The 21851-nt window shown below is 34.6% G+C and overlaps 1 protein-coding gene across 5 annotated transcripts in view; it reads left to right on the top strand.

Annotated features, from left to right (window-relative positions):
• The first annotated feature begins 3084 nt into the window (after positions 1-3084).
• The window catches only part of SLC38A11 (solute carrier family 38 member 11), a 46270-nt gene continuing 27503 nt past the window's right edge, over positions 3085-21851 (top strand). For 2 of the 5 annotated variants that reach the window (XM_028510701.2, XM_036023377.1), the window contains exons 1-7: positions 3089-3553; positions 4063-4180; positions 6065-6139; positions 11896-12030; positions 12978-13043; positions 17684-17790; positions 20104-20183. In XM_028510701.2, the coding sequence (XP_028366502.1) occupies positions 3515-3553; positions 4063-4180; positions 6065-6139; positions 11896-12030; positions 12978-13043; positions 17684-17790; positions 20104-20183 (620 nt within the window). In that variant the 5' untranslated portion in view covers positions 3089-3514. Of the gene's footprint in view, positions 3554-4062; positions 4181-6064; positions 6140-11895; positions 12031-12977; positions 13044-17683; positions 17791-20103; positions 20184-21851 lie in introns of all 5 variants that reach the window. The other 3 variants (XM_036023376.1, XM_036023374.1, XM_036023375.1) reach the window with 3 other exon arrangements.

Raw genomic sequence — 21851 nt, forward strand, 5'->3', positions numbered from 1 at the left:
GCAAACAAGAAGAACAGAGACAGCATCATGAATACCAAGAGGATTTTGATGGTTGCCATATGGGATGGTGGATGTGGGGAAATGGGTAAAGTGGTGAGGGGATTAAGAATTACAAATTAGCAATTACAGAATAGCCATGGGGATGTAAAGTACAGTATAGAAAATGGAGTAGCCAAGGAAGTTATATGCATGACCCATGGCTCCCGTGTGGGAATTGCCTGAGAGAGTTGGGGGTGCTGGGTGGAGGGAGAACTAAGGGAGAAGACTTGGGTCAACTGTAATAGCATAATCAACAAAGTACAATTCTTTAAATAGAGGGAAATCTTACCTTTTGTGACAGCATGGGTCTGGATATTATTATGCTAAGTGAAATAAGCTAGTTAGAGACAGATCAATTACCATGTGATCTCACTTATATGTAGAGTCTAATTAACTCAGTAACCTAAATAAACTGATGAACAAAATAGAAACAAAGGCATGGATACATGGTACAAACTGACAGCTATCAAAGGAAAGGGGAAAGGGCCATATGATAAAAGAAGGTGAAGGTATTAGCCAAAAAATATATATGCAGAACTCATGGACACAGACAACAATGTGGTGATGCCAGAAGGAAGGGGGAGTGGAAGCTGGGTGGAGGTGAGCAAAGGGGGTAAAAGGGGACATCTGTAATAGTGTCAGTAATAAAAATAATGAAAAACAATGAAATAAAGAGTAATTTTTTTAAAAAAACAACCCAAATCCATATTTTTAGATCTCCATCCCTTCTCAGCTTGGATACCACTAGAGAAAGCTGTGAAGTGTTATGCAGATATTAAGTGGGACTATTATCCCTATGAACCTCTCTTGCATAGTATTGTAACTTATTCAAACTGGGACACTTTTAAGAGTGAAAAAGATGCTGTTTATAATCACATTGGGACAAGAAGACTAACCAGGACAGTTTTGGACAAACCAGGGCTCACCGTCACATTAATTTAAACTCAGTGCTCAGTGCCACACTCTCCCTGACTTCCATCCAGAAATGACATTATATTGGCTTTACATAATTCTAATATTTACCATTAGAAAATAACAAAAACACCTGAACTATGAGGTAATAATAACATGCTACCACAAGAATAAGATATTCTTTGATAATGAGTAACATATTGATCAAAGAAGAGAGTTTATAAGAATGATTTTGCAAGATGATTAATGCAAAGAAAAAAGGAAAGAATACACTCTGATTAGTTAGCCAAAATTATCTGAGGAGTCTTCCTGACCTCTAAAGACTAAGGACACCTACATCTGGAAAGCTGAGGATGCAATTAAGGCCCTACTTGTTGCAGCAGCTAAGCCAATAACCTAACACCATAGAGAATATCAAGCTTCGATTTTTACAAAAACAAAATATACCCTTCTTCAGATTCCTAAGGTTGAGGAAAAAGCAACTTCCCCAGGGATGTGGATTGAAATTTTTATCTCTATTCTCAAATTTGAACCTTAATAATGTCCAAATGGAGTCAGGTTAGCAATCAGAAGAGCTTTATAAATTCAGACTTCTGCCAATAGAGAGCCTTCTCGGGTTATTACTAAGTGAGGTAAATGCTATTAGAGGTCAGGTAGCCTAGACGGTAACTAAATAATGAAGAAAAGTAATAATCCCACATGAACATAATATACCATATTATATAGATTATATAATCTGTAAAAAATTCAAATTAAGGCTCTCTATGTTTCTGAAAGTCTGGCTTCTGTAGTGTCAATCTGGGGCTAGGACAGACTCAATAAAACTGCTTATGTGCATGTAATATGCATTTACCCTCTACCTTAAACACTGTAATTTGAGTAAACTATGGGGTCCTAAAACGTTAACTATGTTTATCTCTGCATGGGTGAATTGCCAGTGATTCTATGTACCGCCAGTCCTATTCTTTCTTCTTCATGTTTTCTCATTGAGACTTATAGCACTTTTGACATTCTATTAAACAAATAATACTTTTGAAACTCTAAAGATGGTCTTTAAGATATATCGTTAAAATATGTACAACAAAACTTCTACTTTTTGGTCCAGCATACAAGAAGCTGGGACCAGAATCTGGAATACTGCACTCCAACCTAAAAACAAGTGAAAAGCTGAACATTTATGGCTATAAATGATGAACTAAAATATAAAGCATGGATGGAAAAGATACACACTACTTTCATGAACTGGATGACTCAGGATGAAGGGGAAAAAAGGAGGACCAGCAAAGGGGTTCTATTGTGATAGTAAATGTTTATTTTTGCAATTTGAAGAAAATATGATACAATGTTAACATTTGTTAATTTGATGGTGGAGAGTATATGCTGTTTTATAATTCTCTTTAGCTTTCTCATGTTCTTAAAATGTTTCATAATTTTAAATAAATGTCTATGTACCAGAAGCTCTTAAAGTACCCTATTTTGCAATGTGTAATGTGCACTCCTGTTTTTGTGTGCATTATGCACAGGATTTATTATACCCATTATTATATCCATGGTATGTAATCATTAATCCTGCATATGATGTGCATCCTTATTTTTCCCTCAAAAATTTGAGCAGAAAGTATTCATTATACATGGCAAAGTATGTGTTTGGTAAGTACCAATGTTACATTACCACACACACTCTCCCTGAAACTGTTCTCTATGTATTCTATCTTTCTGTAATTGAATATTCTCTGGGTCTTTCCTCATTCAAAAGATAAAAGGCTGAATAAAACACCCTTTCTGATTCTTTCTAGCTCAGATACTCTAGGTGCCTTCCCTTTCCCATCACCTTACACCCCAACGCCCCTCCTTTAAGGTCACGTATTGAATCTGTTATCAATCCATCTTCCTTTCCCCTCTTTAAGTCTCCTTTTCTGAAAAGTCACAGGTAATATTTGACCAAAGCATGCTGAGTAATCGAGTTTGCTAAAACTCTAGAAAACTTGTGGGATTTTTTTTCCATTTAAAACAAAAGCCTTGCGTTTTCATCTGCTCTCTTTGCCATAGAAGAGGTGTAGGGAGGAGGAGGTGATAGAAGAGATACTCCGTGGGGGTGGGGGAGTGCTACTGCATTCTTACCTGGGCATCAATCTCCAGCCAAGGAGCAGCTAACTTGGAGATGGACTAAATTGAGGCCACCGTAACTCTGTGCAATCTGGGCAGGCACCGTGGGCAGAACAGACTATACTTTGCAAGTGGAGCTGGGTGGGAGTGGGAGAGAGGGCTGCCCAGATCAGAAACATCTTGTGGCATCTCCGCAGGAGGAGGAAGGTGCATTTGGCTGGGCAAGTCTCTGGGAGAAAAGTTCTCCTGCTGAGGCAGTCAAGAGAGCTCTGAGCTGCAGTCTGTGCCGCCCCGCCGAGGTGCGGGGGTGGGGCCAGTGGCACGGGAGCAACAGCTGTGTCCAGCTTTCCTGCTGCAGGCCGACCCGGCTCTGAGAGGTTTCGGATGAGGAAGGTGTGGCTAGAATAAGGTATCAAAGACGGTGAACCTTCCACCTGCTGAGGACCAGGGTGCATCCATGGGCTACCAGGGGCAGCAGCCTGTCATCCCGCCACAGGTAAAACTGGAGACTGGGGCAGGTTCTGAGACCAAGTTCCTTCAAAGCTTCATTCACCCTGCAACAGAAGCTGCCTTACCTTCACTTGGGGGTCCTGGTTAGCACCACCGAAAGTTCTCTGGAAGAAGCTTTGCCTTGATTTGACTTTTTTTCCCCCTTGCCAGGCAATTTTCAATGTAACCCTTTTAATTCCACAAAATCACATCACTGGCTCTCTAACTGATGCTGTACTCTGGGGTTCTACGTAGCATCCATGTACTTGGTGCAGCTTTAATTAGGACATTTTAGGATGGGGTTTGTTTGCAAAACTCTGTTGAGTTACTACCTGTAATTGTTACTCTATTATTATTCTCATCATTTTTTATTATCATGATTGCCATTATTATCATTACAGCATTATTGATATCGTGTTCATCTACTATACTGCATATTTAACACTTTTCTGGTTTTGAACTAGTAAATATTGGTTTAACTTTATTCATTATTGGCCATTTTATACACTTAAATAGAGCGATCTGGATGACAAAGAACTCCTTGTTTCTGAACCTAAGCACAAAGAGAAAACTTGTCGTCAGTCTGCTGCTGTTTTTAATGTTGTCAACTCTATTATAGGATCTGGTATAATAGGTAAGTATTGCTTTGTTGTTGTTTTTTAAATTTTAAGTGAAAAGGCCAGATTTAAGACTCTTATTGTTAGTGTTCATTGATTTTTTTAAAGATCTTAAATGATAAAATTGGTAATTGTCTTCCATAAGAGCCTCCCATTTCTCCCTCTGTAACAACAGGCAGCAAGTACATCAGTCCCTTTTCTGCTGAAGATGGGGTTGCGACTTACACTCTCCACACAACTGAGAGCATCCTCCACGTGTGTTAGGTTAGGTGGAGCTTCATATAAGACACACTGAAAATTTTTTTTCACAGGCTGCATGGACAGTTGACAATGTTCCCTAATTTACTTTTCCCTCCTCCTCAAGTGTCCATCATTGCTTGAATCACCTTTCTATGACCTTCTAGAGGTGTAAAACCTCCAGATACAAGGAAATATTGTACAAAATTTTAATGTAAAAATATACCAAACTTGTGAAAAAATAAATCCATATAATAGTACTTTACCCATTTATATAGTGTTAAATTTAAAGTACAAGGATAGTAATTTATATTCATTTTAAGTATAATTTAATTAATAAATAGAAATGGGTTTAAAAAAGTGAATGTGATTTTTTTAGTAAAAGAGCCAGTCATAATTGAAAAAAATGAGCAGCTCGTATTTTCCCAATTTGAGACAGGGACAAAATTAAGTGCATTGCATTATAGTTATAAAGGTAGTTATTTTCCCACACTTACTATTTTTTTGTTATTTGAAAACATCCAATTTAAGAAAAAGTAGGGACAAAACAGAATCATGTGATACTCATTGAGAACATTATTTTTTGTAAAGTTTTGACATTTTAGTCACAGTTATCATTGAATATTTACCTGAACTGAGTGATGTGTACTTTTGTTTTATTTGTTTCCATATATAAATAATTTTTTTCAAATAGTACATCAAGTGCAAGTACCTGAAGCAAAGTAGTAAAAAATAGGGTCCAAGACTTGTTTGAAATTTTGCCTCCATGTGCCACAGAGGTGCGGGCAGCTCTTTTTGACAGAATTCCAGACATAATTCCTGATTTAAAAACTTTAAGTTCATCCATGTCAGCAACATTTAAAGTACCTCTTAATTATGCTCAGCCAATTTTCTTCTTTATTTTTAGAGAAAGAGAAGAAGACGGGAGAGAAAGAGAAAGAGAGAAACATCACTTTGTCTTTCCACTTATCCATGCATTCATTGGTTGCTTCTTGTATGTACCCTGACCAGGGATCAAACCCTCAACCTTGGCATATCAGGAAAATGCTCTAACCAACTGAGCTACCTGGCCAGGGCCAATTTTTCAGAGAGTAAAATGCTGCATGGAAATATTTTTAAATATTTTATGTCTATAATCTAAAATTGTTCATTTCCCCAAAAAAGTCATAAGGAAATATTTCATACTACCCCCTTCAGTTTTGTAATTTACTTTTGCCTTCTCATTTTTCTTTCCTTTTCCTACATGGTTGCCCATTTTACTCCTCATGTCTCATCACCCTTCTGTGCTCTTTTATCCCCTGTGCTTTCCCAGGCAGCACTCTCCGTATTGACCCTCCCCTCCATGAGTGGGTCATATGATCCCCTCACCCTGATGTGAACATAATTTGTATGAACTGGTACCTATCTTTTATTTTCTGCTGTCTTATTCATATTCCATCACCTCATAAACTTGCTTTCTGTATATGTCCTTATCTTATAACATGTTATTCTGAAATAAGTATTAATATGCTAACATTTAACTTTAGTAGTCATATGCACTGTTTATAATTATGTCATATAAATATAGCAGTGTACTTAGACTATTATATACAAGAATTGGGAAAAACTTCTGTATTTCTATATGTTTTATTAATGTGATGGGTGGGCATTTTATGTTTTTCCAGGATTGCCTTATTCAATGAAGCAAGCTGGCTTTCCTCTTGGAATATTGCTTTTATTCTGGGTTTCATATGTTACAGGTAAAATACTATGTAATTGCTAATTCTTGCAACTTAATTTGCACAAGGACTATTTTATGCACACACACTCATATACACACAGCCTGCCATTGAATTTACTAATTGTGTTGGATCGAAGAATCCTAAACCATTTAGACATTTATGTCTGAGAAAATTTACTTTTCTTGCTAATCCTCTGGAGATTAGGAAAGCATTATATATTGTATTACCAAGCCTAAATCCTTTTCATGTGCCCTTTCATTTTATGAAGAATGTGGTAGGAGTCCGGGAAGTCATTTTCAAGGCTGATTGAAGCCAAGACAGCTATGCTTTGAAAGTGCAGTTGTCAGGACTTCCTTTCCCACAGGGACCACGGGCAGGTGCACATGAGTGACAAACCTTCTCCAGCTGTTTGTGCAGGTGTTCCCACTTTGCCCATGCCTGCTCAGGTTTCCCACCTGCCACTGTCTTTAAGTGCAGCAATACGATGCTTCTATACTACTTCTCTTCTGCCTCCCCTTTCCATGTAATGTGGTCATTCACAGCCAGTCTAAGTGCAGACTATACAGCTCATAATCAGGTCCTCTTTCTTTTGTCCTTATCCCTGCCTTGCCATCCCTCCCACTCACCTCATGACAAATGCAGGGTCTTGCCTCTACCTTAGGATGACTGTGGGAGAGGCAGCAAGATGCCACCTGATGTAGTTGATGCTAGGGTGGCTGCTATGTGTTGTCACCTAGATGTGTTTTTACCAGGTAATGCAAAACACCTTAGCTGTCCCCTTCTCCAGAGTGTTGACATGGGCCTCAGTGGTACCACCTTCCAGTGGTACCACCTTATGACCCCAAGCTGCCATTTTCCAACAGCCTTTAGCCAATACCTGACTGATACAGAAACCTTGCCTCCAGGAGGGACCAACACATGGTGCAGTTGGAGCTCCGGAGTACCACCACTGCAAGGCTAAGCTACAGCTGGTCTCTGCCTGGGACCCATCCTTCTTGATGTGCTTCTCCTGCCCTATCATCTCATACCACTTCCCCTGGGACCTCTCCCTCTAATCCCTTGCCTAAGAATCTGTCTAAACTCTGCTTCTAGCGACCCTACTCAGATGCTGTTTCTCATAAACTCTCAGGCTTCCAAGCCCAGCCTATAACTGTTTTTCCCAGGCTGAAGAAGAAAGAGAGTAAAGCATGTAGAAGATAGAAAAGTCATAGCTGCAAAAGCACTGGGCTCTTTTCCCTTTGCTTTCTTCTCTCCACCCAAAACTTAAACTGCTTTTAGCTTTTATAGCTCTTAATTTTTAGCTTAATTTGTAATTTAGTAATGTGGGATCTATAGCTTTGTGCTTATTTAGAGTCGCTGGCTTTTGAAAATTGTATTCTGTTCCCAAGAGCATTTATCACACTAAAAAATCCCATTGAAGGATTTACCTTTGCCCTTTCTAATTTCCTGCTTCCCAGTCAGTTAGCACTGACAAATAATTAATTCCCACCCAGGCATAATAACCATGGCTTATTTAAGTGCATTGTAAATATGTACGAACATGGAGAAAATTAAAATGTGTATCACCTAAGAATTCAATACTTAAGGAGAATGACCAGTCTACTAAAGCCAAATCACATTAAACAAAAATAAATCATGCCATGATAACTTTCTCAACTGATATTATATATAAACCTACAGCAACTATTGTGAGCAGTTCTTTGCAAGGTCATATATTGCAAAACTATTAATAAGTGGAAATTAGTCTTATTAATTTGGTTATATGATCAAAATCCTAAAAAACTTTGATAAATAAAGGTAACCACACAAAAGAAAAAAGTATATAGACTATGATTCATTTGGTTTTTAAATAGGCTTTTAAGAAGAAAATTTACAAGTAGCGTATTATACTAAATTTTTCTTTAAATTGACACTGTAATTATACAATGATTTGTCTTTAGTGTTACTCTTTTGTCTTTCTAAGGCCTCTAATGCGGTATGACCAGTTCAATGGGTGTTTTTTCCAAGTTCTGTTTCCATGTTTGTGAAATGTTGAGAAGCAAAAATAGAATTATAAATATTTATAACAAAGTGTAAATTGCTTTTAAGATTTTTTATTTGTTGATTAAAGTAATTTTTATTGTCCAAACATACAGAATGATTTAAAAGAAAATTTTCATGTTGAACAATATAAACTCATTGATGGGTTACCTAAAATTGGCATATAATATATTTAAAGTGAGATCAAAATGTTATAGTGATTGACATTTGAGATACCTAAAACTTTTAAGGTAATGTATTTATAGCCTTTATTTTACAAGCAGATTAAATTATTTACATTTATCGTTGACTAAATTTTTAGCAAATTTTTAACTTCATGCAATACATTTTGAACTTTTATGAAACAGCGTTTTCATTCCAAGCATACAGTTTTTCACCAAAAAATTTACGACAGCTGTGAAATTGGGTACCTCCTCTCTGTTAGTCAGGTTTTCATCGATTCTCTCTTTGGTGAGTAAGTTGCTGTTTTACTACATTTATCATCTGCCCACTTTCTAACCAGTCCTCTGTATTGCAAGAGTTATCTTTATCTGACCTTGGCCTGATCACTATTACTCCCCCAATCAAAGCATTGCAAGACTATAATGACAACAGAAAAAATTATTGCATTCAAATCCCTTCATAGTGTAGTCACAGTCTGAATTTTCAGTCTCATCTACAACTACTCAAACCTCTCTTTCAGCTTGTCACCAACAGTGCTATGTGTGAACCTTATGTTTTAGCTATTCTGGACTATGTCATCTCTCACATACAGAATATGCTTTCACACTGCCTTCCCACGGACAGACCCCTGCTTGACACTTTTTCTCTTTTTTTCTCTACCTGGTGAAATCCTATTCATCCTTCGAGGCACTACTCAACTTTTCTGTGAAACTTTTCATAGTTTTAAACAAAGGAAGTAGAATTAATTGCTATGCCCTATGTGCTTGTAGAATATTTTAAAATATATTTATTGGTCATTTATTAAATGAAATTTGAATCCTGCTCTATATTGATCACTGATTGATATCAACAATATTTACTGACACTGCTGCCATTGTAGCAATGAAGAGCATTATTCCTGCCTGTATGCAGATCACTGCACAGTGTCAGGCAAACAAAAACAAATAGTTGCAATACTTCATTAAAAAGACCATAACAAAAATAGGTACATAATCATAGGAACATTGTCATTTAACACAACCTCAAAGGAGCAGACATGTTTTGGAAAGAAGCAGATACTTCCACTAAGTGTTTATGAAAATATGTGAGTGAGTAAAGAAAATGGAAGGTTACTTTAAGCAGGTGGAAATGTAGAAATACAAAAGGGAACTGTGTAATTACTCAGTCTGGTTAAAGTGTAGGGTTGATGATTGTACGTAAGTAGAGGGAGATGCTGGTAGAAAGGTCTGGAGAGGCACTTATGAAGGTTCCCATGAATGGCTCTATCATTACCAAAATTCCCTGAGGACTGCCTAGATGTTGAGCATAAAGCCACCACTATACTTAATCCTTCTGGCTCCATGAAATAGGTATGCCCTTTCTACTTTTATGGAGGAGGAAACTGAAACTTAATGGATTCAAATGACATGCCCAAGGTCTACAGCTACTTCCAGCAGAGTTGAGATTTTGATTAAGTTCATGGATTCTAGGGCCAGACCGCCAGGGTCCAAATCGTGCCTGCTCCAATGCTGGCTCTGTGAAGTCTGTCAATTTACTTAACCTTCTGTGCCTCACTTTTCTCATTTATTAAATGAGGGGTACCTAGGATTGTTGTAGAGGATAATCAAGTTAATATAGTTAATATATGTAAAGAATTTTTTAAAGGGCCTGGCATGCAGAAAGTGCTGGGCCAGTATTTGATAGTATTTTCATGTTTGTAATATAATAATCCAGAAAGGTCAAGTCCTCCACTCAAGGTCACACACCTAATACATAATGTTTTCTGCCTCCTGAAAAGGAGTTGATTTTTATTAGAAGGCATTAGAGGAGCCCTTGGAATATTTTAAGCAGAACACATTATTAGATTTATGATTTCCCCATCCGAGGGGAAATGTTGAAAAAATCTTAGTAGATGTCAAAAATGTTTTGGTAGAGGGTGAGATTGGTGAATGAGAAAACTATTTGGAGGTTATTGCCGTAATCCAGATGGTATGTGATAAAGACCTAAGCCCCAAAATAAAGCAAGCTAGGGATTAGAAATGAGGGGATACAGTAGAATAATTTATGATGCAGTAATGGAGTTGGTGACCAAAGGAATATAGAAGATGATGAATAATGAGAAGCCTACGTGATTCTCAAATTTCTGTTGATACTATTCACTGATCAGAGAAATATGGATGAAGAAGCAGGTTCCAGAACAAATATATAAATTAGAACGTGGATATTTTAAAACTGAGATGTCTATGAGGTCTCCAATGAGAAATGCTTACGAGGCAGCTAGATATAGACATCTGGAGTTTTGGAGTCTGGGCTAGAGGTACAGATTTGGGAGTTACTAACATCTATAGGAAAATTGAAACCATGCACATGAATGAGATCACAGTAAGCCATCTTGAAGAGTGAAAAAAAGTCTATGAATCCAGAATAAAAGAAAACTCATATAAAACTGAGCACCAATGGCCAAAAAAGGTAGGAGGAAATCCAAGAGAAAGTGATGTAGCAAAGGCCACAGGAGGAAGGTTGAAAAAGAGGGGAATAGTGAACAGGAAAAAATTGTCACTGAAAGAGCAAATAAGATTAAGATTCAGGGCATATGAATTGGATTTATCAACTTGGAGTTTATTGAAGAACCTTAAAGAAGTTTCCATGGTGTGGGAGGGATTCAGGGTGGAAATCATACTAGAATTATTTGTATTTTCATCTTTGTCTTTTAACACATTTCCAAATTATTTAAAGGACAAAAAATAACAAAATCACCTGGGGTGAAAACATGAGCAAGAGAAAAGAGTGCAAGAATCACACCCTGTACATGGCTGTGTACCTAATAAAACTGCATTGTCATTCAGTAGGTTACATGTCATTCACTAGGTTCATTGCGTTAAATGAAGGAAAAAAGAAAAATATTAATTTTAATTATATAATATCTATATAATTATATCTTCAATTTCAACTTAAAATTGAAACTTAAATCTCTAAAATGTGAACTAAAAAAATTTTAGAGTGCTCTCTCAACTCCAGTTAAAAATTACTATGAAAATAGTTATAAAATAGTTAAAAATAACCATAGTTTTTAACTATGGCATTGTTACCATAATGATAAAATAGAGTTACTAATTGTACTTTGTTATAAAACAAATGATCTGAGTCTCCTAAATCTACTTTTATGCATGCTTACAGCATTTTTCCTTTTTTGTCTTCACGTGGTGAATGCCTATGAAATATCTGATCACCTACAATGTGTGGCTTGGCTATTGAGCCACATCCTGTTAATGGTCGTTGCATTGGCTAGCTTGGGACGTAAAATGAAATATTGACGCTTGACTGTACTCTGCGTATTTTCTTCTGCCCCGTTCATCTCATGGATGTGTTAAGTATACTTGCATCTTGGTTGAAAAATAAATAATTGGGAACAGTACCATTTCACCAAAAGTAATATTTTATGGGAAGGAAGTAAGCCTTGCCATGTTGATTTACTGTCGCATTAAATTAACCTCTTTTTTAAAAAAAGTTTCCCTTTTTATGTGAGTCAAAACATGAAAAACCTCTGTATTTAATTTAATCTAACATTTATTTAATTGTTATTTTTGCCACAGACTTTTCCCTTGTTTTACTGATAAAAGGAGGGGCTCTCTCTGGAACGGACACTTATCAGTCTTTGGTCAATAAAACCTTTGGCTTTCCAGGGTATCTTCTCCTCTCTGTTCTACAGTTTTTGTATCCATTTATAGGTAAGATCAATGTGAAGATGCAAACTATATTTATTTACAAAAACATACTGTTATTTCTAAATATAAAAGTTTTAATAGTCATTGCATAGTTGTTAAAGAGTACCAATAGTTGAAATATATTCCAAATTAAGTGTTTGCTTCTTTAGTCATTTTTGTCTTATTCCCTGGTCCTTTTGGTTGGTCTGAGTATTTTACTGAAATAAAATGAAAGTGATTTGCATTAGTCCAATGTTTGTTCTTCCCTAGTTTGGTGAAAGACAGAATGATCTGGGAATAAAAGTGAGTGACAAAAACAGTAGATCCCCTCAAGGCTGAAATACATTTTTTAAAAATATTTTGAAATACATTTGTGGAAGCCATGTGCAAAGCCAACATGCTATTTAAAGTTTGTACTATAATGATGAAGATGTCACCTAGCACTTCTTAAATAAATAAAATGTTAAGATTCAACAATGGACAAATTGACTTCCTTTTTTAAACCAGTAATACAGAAGTTATTGCTTAAATCACTAGTTTCTTATGTCTCCACCAAAAACAAAGAATGTATTCCCCAAAATCTTATTTTTTAAATGCAGAGATATTTTGGCACCTTCATAATATTCTGTTGTTATTCCTCACATTGAACAATACATGCATTCCTTAAGTGTTTAGAAACTGAACTTTAATGAAAAATAAATCACATTTTAAATGACTACCAAACCTCATTATTATTTAAATATACGTGGAAAGAATCAATTTGTAAAGTGAAAATCTTTTTTCATACAAATTAATATTATCTCATAAATCTGTTGTCTAGTTATTTTTAAAGTTGTACATAGAGGTAACCAAAATATATATTTAAAAGTAGTAAGATTATGCCAATATTTGGGAAGTAGTAACTGATTATTTTCAAAATATTCAAGATAAAAATCTTGTTGGTGACTGTATGATTTTAATTATGTATTTAGCTATGATAAGTTACAACATAATAACTGGAGACACTTTGAGCAAAGTTTTCCAAAGAATCCCAGGAGGTAAGTAAATATATTTATTTTATATAATTTCTCATAGTTAATGTGTTTTATAATAATTTATAAGTAAAATATTTGCAAGTTCAAGAGTTGGATGATTTCAAATATCTGGCAATATCTAGGATTCATGATGATCCTAAAATATTAATCCCTTATATATAGTTTAAATCTTATTTAGCTGTTTAAAAATATGATTACTATTATCACTATACTTAGTAATATTATTACTATTATACTGTACTTAGTATAATAGTAAGTTATTAATAATATTATTATAATAAATAATAGTAAGAGTTATTGATAATACTATTATAATATTATTACTCAACTTAGAAAATATATTTGAAATATCTTATGCTATGTATCACCAACTCTGGTAGTAACATTTTCTCATGTACTACTTTTACTACACCATTTCTTAGATGAGCAAGCTGATCTTTTCCTCCACCATTCTATTAATATGTAACTTTAACTCTTGCATAGTCTTGTGAGTTTTGACAATGCACATAGTCATTGTATGTGCACACAATAAAAATACAGCCAACAGCCACAGTAAAAATACAGAATAATTCCATAATATCCAGATTGTCCCTATTCCCCTTTACGGACAAACCCTCCCTCATCTCTGGCCCCTGGCAGCCATTGATCTAATTTCTCTGCCTAGTTTTTCTTTCCCAGAATGCCAAATCAATGGCATTATACATATCTGGCCCTTCTAGTCTGGCTTCTTTCACTTAGCATAGTGCATTTGAATTTCAGCTATGACTTTGGGTATGCAGTAGTTTGCTCTTAAAAAAAAAAAGAAACAATTGCTGGGGAATGTCCCATTGCATGGTTGGACTGGACAACAGTTTATCTGTCACACAGTTGAGGGACATTTGGGTTGTCCCCAGTTTAGGGTGATTATGAAAGAGAAGCTATGAATATTCTCAATCAGACCTTTTTATTAACATGTGCACAGCCCCCTCCCCTTTCAACCTTTCCTCATATCATGGCCATTTGCATCATGCAGCCTTTGTGCTTCAAAGAGCTTCTCATCCAACCCACATAATCTCCATTTTATTGTGACCTGACTCTATAGTCGTTATTACAGTTGAAATTGATACAAACACGCCTTTCCCCTTAGTGCTTGAATCACTCATTCTAAAAGACTTACAAAACAAAGGAAAGCAAAACCTAGCACTAGAAATTGCACCTCTTCCTCTCACTAGTTAGCTAAAATCAGGACTACTTGACCATCAAGTCACAAAACCAGTGCTTGCTTGCTATGTGACCTTGAGAAGGTTAACACCCTCTCTGAGTTCTAGTCTATTCATCTCTAACTTATGAATTAGAGTATCAACTGCTTCATATCATTTTTATGCAAAAAAAGAGAGATAATATGGACAGTGCCTAGCATATAGTAGGTTTTCCTAACATTGTTAGCTATTATTATTGTTACCGTGAATTATTTCAGACTCTATTCTAGTCCTCAACCTTCAAATCTTAATTTCATAAACTTAGGTCATGTGAGTGGGTAGAATGCTCTGTAAAAAAGGGAAGAATATAATACCATATATACAATATGATCTAAATTATAAATTTTCTCTTTGCATAAATAAATAAGGAAAACTTTTAAAATACATTCAATATAAATTGTGGCTATCTTTTAATTGTGGGACTCATGGGATTTTGTTTCCTTTGTTATTTTCCAAAGTTTTTCCAAGGAACATGTATTAATTTTTAATTTTTATCATTTTATTTTCATATGTAGGAGGTAACACACATGTATTAGGAAAATATTAAAAAGCAGACAAGCAAAATAAAGAATGTAGAACATACTCATAATCTTTCCCTCTCGGGAAAACCAAGTAGGAACAATCCTTCCAACATTCCCTCCCTTCTTCCTTCCCTCCCTTCCTTCCTTCCTTCCTGCCTTCCTTCCTTCCTTCCTTCCTTCCTTTTTAACGTATACTATGAGAGTTTTAAGAATGCATGTGACTTTAAATAGTCATATGAATAACATAACACTATACATCTTGTTCTATAATATGCTTTTTTTTCTTAACAGTATATTAAGACACACACTCATAGCAAAACATAGAGATCTATTCTAGTTGCTTAATTGGCAGTTTAATATTCTCCAGTATCTATTGTGCAGTCACTTTAATTTTAATTTAATTTAATTATTTTAATTTTCCCTAATAGAACACTTTGATTATTATTTTTTGATTTTTAGTTTTACAAATATATATAAATCTATGCTCTTCATAAAAATAATTTATCATAGATAAGGCTAAAGGTCCTTTTGAAACCTCCTTCCTGGTTATTAATTTTATGATCATCAAAAGTGACTTTTAAAATATAGATAACATACCAAAGAACACACTTTTATTCTTATCACAGTGTCTTTACATTGTTGCATATTATATTTTATGATGTGTGATTATTTGTATATCTTGTAAAGATTAATATTATGCCAAAGTATTTTTAGAAGTAGATATAATCCTTAGTAAACCTGCATTTTTTTCCCTGAAAGATATCATCAGTGTCTTAGACTGACAAGTGGGAAATTTCTTATACTTCTCCCAGATAAGTTAAGTATCAGTTCATGGTACAAGTTAAAGTAATGAGAAACATCAGTATAAGAAATAGTATGTTTATATGATTTTGATATTTTTGAAATATTTCAATATTCAGTTTTCCCTACTATTGTTTAAACATTTATAATGCTTATTTGGGTGCATTTTTGTTAGAAGATCTGTAAAGGTGATAGGTTTTATCATTGGATCATTAGTGAAAAATACCCTTTACACAAATGGAGATCTTCAGTTATCAAGTTCCTATACGCTATTCATAGCAATTTATTTTAGAGTTTTTCTAGGCCTTAGAATTTTCCCACTGAAGAAAATATATTTTCTACCAAATATATAAGGGGGGAGTTTGAAGGGGTAAATAGACACAGATGTAGAGTCATTTAATTCATGTCATGTTTACCAGGAATATACAAATAGTTACATTCAGGGTTTGGGGAACTTAAATTTCCTGTTTTATTGTTTTATTTTTTTTTATTTTTATTTTTTTTTATTTCAATCATTGTTCAAGTACAGTTTTCTCCCCCCTACTCCCGTTCCAGCCCCTCCACCCAACCCTCCCCCCTTCCCCCCATTCCCCCCCACCCCTAGTTTTTGTCCATGTGTCCTCCAAATTTGTTCCTGTAATCCCTACCCATTCTGTTTTATTGTTTTAATTCACAACTTTAGGATGATTGTTTAGTTTTGGTTAAGTTAAATACTCATGATTAATTATTCCTTTCTTGTGTATACACGTGTGTGTGCAAAAATTTATGCCATTTTGAAATTCCCATCACAGCACTTTCTTTTTGGTTAGTTTATTAACCATATAAGAAAATTAATTTCACTTTTCAGAGCAATAGCTTCTTTTTTATTTTTTTGAATCACACTCAGTTGATTGAGACTTGGTTTCTACAGACTTAAAACTTCAAAGAATTAAATGCACAAAGACTGGGTACCACTAGAATATTTCAAATATGTAACTATATTATCTCTGAAGGAATTTGATATGGGCTAAAAAGTTTAAACAATAGTGTCTTCATTGGAATAGGTACAGATCTCTTAAAGCCAATACTGTGATAAGCTCAGCTTTAAAATATATATAAATCCTTGTGTGCTCTAACTTATGCTTATTTTTTTTGTACTTGATGATAGCCTCTCTCTGTTGTTTCCTAGTTAGTTATGAGAGCCAGGAGTCTAAGACCTTGTGTCCCAGGTTTCAGCGGCTTCCCTCTGACTTCTCTGTTCAACAAGTTGCTTCTCTCTACTTTCCTTCAAGGAAAATATTTCTTTCTCAACAAAAGGATAGAAATTTAGTGAATATTTTTACCTAAATATTTATTTTTGAAATTTTGTTAAAGTTTTACTGTTTAAAGTTCTCTGAAATACAGAAATGTTTTAAAACCTCAGAAAATGCCCTGCCCCCATATAGCTTACTTTGTCAATGAATGGTTTTGCCATTAGAGGGTTTTGGACAAGGAATGATATAATGTTTTGTCTTGTGGGATTTTTTTTTTTGCCTTTGGAAAGGATCTCTATAGTTTTTAGGTTAAGAGTATACTATACTCTAAGGGCACAAAGGAAGGTAGAACAAGGAAGCTGATTAGGAGGCCATTAAAATCATTTAAATGTAAAATATTTTAACATTTGAACTACAGGTTTATCTATAAGGAATTTTGTATTTATTTTTTGTGTACTATTTCTAGTTGTACATGTTTTTTTGTGTTTTTTTAAAGATTTTATTTATTTATTTTTAGAGAGGGAAGGGGGAGAGAGAGAGAGAGAGAGAGAGAGAGAGGGAGAGAGAGAAACATCAATGTGCAGTTGCTGGGGGTTATGGCCTGCAACCCAGGCATGTACCCTGGCTGGGAATCGAACCTGCGACACTTTGGTTTGCAGCCCACGCTCAATCCACTGAGCTATGCCAGCCAGGGCTTAGTTGTACATGGTTTTATAAAGCATATTTACTCTTAAAAATTTGTCCTTTTTATATTATTTAATATTTTAGTTACTTTGATAATTCAATATTTACTGTGTCACTGGTGAGCTACTCATCTCTATTAACACTTTATAATATTGATTGTGTTTTAGTTGACCCTGAAAACTTGCTTATTGGTCGCCACTTCATTATTGTGTTTTCCACGGTTGTCTTTACTCTGCCTTTGTCCTTGTACCGAGACATAGCAAAGCTTGGAAAGGTAAGTTTTACATTTAAGTAGGCAAAGAAATGTATTTTCTTACCTGCATTAATTTTGTCCAACTACTGTTTCTATGACCAAGTTCTTAATTACAGCAATTTTCTTTAGTTTCTTTTAGTTTAATTATAATGATGATAGAGTAAACTATGGTTGAATCTTTAGCTTACTGGTGGGAATGGAGGTTTAAATAATGAGTGTGAACTAAATATGTCCTTTATTCTTTTTCTTTTTAAGGTAGGTACTCTAAGTGATGTCAGGCAGCCACTTTACATTTAGAAAATATAAAGAATTATACCGAGTTTAATCTACTAAAAAAAGGTTCTATTGTTTTTATAGAGAGTAGGTTAAACAATTTAAAAGCAAACTAACTTTAGAAATAAGGATGAGTCATTTTATTGGCTTAAAATTTTCTTTGTAAATTACAATATCTGTTGTGCCTATTTTCATCCATCACATTCACATGTCAGTGTTTTGATTAATTGTTGAGAATCTGGCCAGTGTTTATGATTTGTATTGCTAAAAATAAATGCTTATTTCTTTCTAATGAAACCAACCAAATAATTATTTAACTCACTACACATGCCCATCAGCATAGAGCGGGCTCTACCTGGTTGCATTGTATTTCTTCACTATCGAGGAATGTTTGCATTTTACCCAAAATATTATTGGTGCTATATCTATCTACATGATGCCAAGCATTCTCATGAAAAAATTTTTAAAAGAATTACATACAATATTTTATATTCCATTTTGAAAAATCCAACAATTGATTGAATTTTACTTTCTGCTATGATATTTGATGTGTGACTACATTTAAGAAGTCCCTCTTTTCAGGTAGAGCTGAGAATACAGATTATATTCCAGAGTATTCTATTCTCCTTCCTTTTTTAACAGTCATCCAGAAATAACCAAGAGTGCATCAAAGGGGCTTTTATAGTGAAATATTCTGAAATGGTTGGACTGTCCTCCATTCACATGTTCAGTGTAGACATAAATGTTACCTTCACAGAACAGAAGACAAGGAATTCAGGAAAAGAAAGCTGCTAATATTCTAGCATTATCTAAACATTTTCCCCTAAATGTCCCTTTACCGTGTCATATTGAAATACCTAAATGAATTTCCTAATTAGCAAAGCAGTGTAGTGAGGAGCCCTGATCTGGAGTCAGGATACTTGTATTTGAGTTCTTCCTTTGCTACTTTCTTGCTATGTGACCTTGAGAATATTACTTAATATTTCTGTTCCTCAGTAGATCAGAGGACTCATAATAGAACTTTCTAGTTAAAAGCTAACCAAAGAAAACAAGGTTAATGACCATTAAGTAAAATAAAATTAATTCTGTATTTTATACTCTTAGCAGAGAAAAAAGTATAAAATGTGTTATCCATTAAAAATTAAGAGACAAAACATACATCTAGCGTAATGAGTGCATAGAACACATACACACAGACCAGTTTATATTTTAACCAGTTGAAGTAATGATGGAAGAGAGAGGAAGAAACAGACCGAGAAACACAGACGAAACAGCAAGATCACAAAGGAAAAAAGACTAATAGAGCTAGAGAACAAAAAGAAAATAGCAGGACACTCCCAAAATGTGGGGGTGTTGTTGTGTTGGAAGGGTGAAGGTAAAATAAAGACAGAAGCAGATGGAGCAACTATAGATAGGATAAATGCACAAGTCAACACTAAAATAGCGCCTGAAGAAAAATAAACATACTTTCATTTAAAAATCACCAGTTCTGCATTCTCCACAGGAAGCCACTAAAAACATGTAAAGCCATGATACAAGATTACAATAGTCATATATGGTACTTTTTCTCCTATTTAAAGGGAAAAAAACTAAGATCGTGGTCTGATAAAGATTACATACTTGAGATTATCAACCCAATCTGTAAGAATAAACGACATTAAATAAATAATTGAAACTGTGCATATGTTTACTTAGGTAAAAAGAGAAACACCTATTATTTTCAATAAAATAATCTCTATAGCAGCAATTTTCAACCTTATTCATCTCATGGCATAGATAAACTAATTACTGAAATTCTGTGGCACACCAAAAAATGTATTTTTTGCCAATTCCACAAAAATAGGTATAATTTTGATTCATTCACACTGGACAGCTGTTGTTGTGTTGGCTGTTGTCGTTTTTTATTTGGTAGTCTAAGGGAAAAGAGGTCAGCGGCCCTGACTAGTCAGTATCGCACGTTTTAAAAACTCTTGCAGCACACCAGTGTGCCTGCCACGGAACACTGGTTGAAAATCCCCACTCTGTACTAAATTGACAATATCTTTACATTTTCTTTTGCAGATTTCTCTTATTTCTACAGTTTTAACAACTCTGATTCTTGGGATTGTAACAGCAAGGGTCATCTCACTGGGTCCATACATGTAAGTTTTGTTGCTATATTGGTTGGTCTTTGATTTATAACTTTCACATAGATATTTATTTGACATAAATTCTGAAATGTAAAGTAATCATGGTACCAGAAGCATCATTTTTCTTTAGTATTTGACAAAATGAAAGAAAGATTTACATTTCAGTAGATATGCATGTTTACCTTGGACTCTGCTGGCCAATGAGAACAGTGAGAAATAGGATCTAAGTAGAACACTCAGGAGAAAAAGTAGTAGATAGAAGAAATTTGTTTCTGCCCCAGAGAGAGATCTGTTCGTAACAAAGTTTCACCAATCTAGGATGAAATTAGGTGAATAAAGAACATTTTGGGTGCTTTTTGCCATTGAATGAAATGTAGTCACATTGAAAGCCACCCTTTATTCTCTACTAAAATTATAGTAAAATTTAATTACTTTGTGTTAAAATGCTTTGTCATTTGTAAACTTGTGGTGATAGATGATAGTGGTATTTATTTGTTGTTAATGTTATTAGTTGGCCAAGTATAATGTTGGTAATTGAGTGTTTGTTTCCCAAATTTTACTTACCCATCCATGAAATTCAAAGTGTGAGTTCAGTACTGCTGATCTAAAAACTGCACAGTTTTTATTATTTGATTAGAGGATAGATTCACCAGATAAAGACTGAGTAGTTTAGATCCATCATTCCCAGAGAATGCTGGAATGAAACTAAGTAAATTGGCCTTAAATGCAAAATTAGATTCCCATTCTGCACAATAAATATTTGTTGAATTAATAAATAAATAAATAAAACATCAGGGAGTTTCCAAGAGACTTTAAATATTTTCTCTATCCCAAATAAGACAAAATAAAATTAATTTAAGACAATGCCTAGGGCAGTGCAGGAGACAGGTTGGTTCTTCAATTAATGTTATCTGTGAGAAAAAAATAAAAAGGAAACCTTGTGAATAGCTATAATTAATAATGTGGTCCCTAAGGTACTTTACTTTTTTCTATTGATTAACTGCTATTTGGCAAAATCATTTCATTTTTAACTATGGTAGTCTTCTTAATTTACCAGAAAAATACCAAAAATTTTGCCTTGACTTTATTTGGAAGAAAATATGAAATATCTAGTCTAACTGCATTTGATATGGCCTTTTCTTTATAAAAACAAACAGTTAATTTTTAAAAATATATACAAATAAAAGCTAAAAATGTAAATTAAAACTATAATGTTTATATTAATGTTCTCTTTAAACAACTTAATCCCTGTTCATAGTTTTATTAATCATCTTGGGTTTCTAGAACAAATTGCTATATGGGGGTGGTTTAAACAACAGAAATTTATTTTCTCATAGTTCTGGAAGCTCATGGCATGGTCAGATTCTGGTGAAAATTTCTTCCTGGTCTTCATTCGACATCTTCACGTGACAGAAAGTGAGAGAGACAGTAAACTCTCTGGTGTCTACTCTCATAAGGGCACTAATGCCATCAAGAGTGCCCAAACCCCATGACCTAATCTAAACCTAATTATCTCCCAAAGTTCCCATCTCCACACACCATTCAATTGCAGGGGTGGGGGAGTGGGGCGGGGTGAGGGTCGTTAGGTTGGAGTGGTAGCACTTCTACTTAAGGATTTTGCTGAGGGGTGCAGTTCAGTCCATTACAATAGCTTTTTTGAAATGCACTAGTTCACTTCAA

Source organism: Phyllostomus discolor, chromosome 4 (genome assembly GCF_004126475.2).
Source record: "Phyllostomus discolor isolate MPI-MPIP mPhyDis1 chromosome 4, mPhyDis1.pri.v3, whole genome shotgun sequence".
Lineage (NCBI taxonomy): Eukaryota > Metazoa > Chordata > Mammalia > Chiroptera > Phyllostomidae > Phyllostomus > Phyllostomus discolor.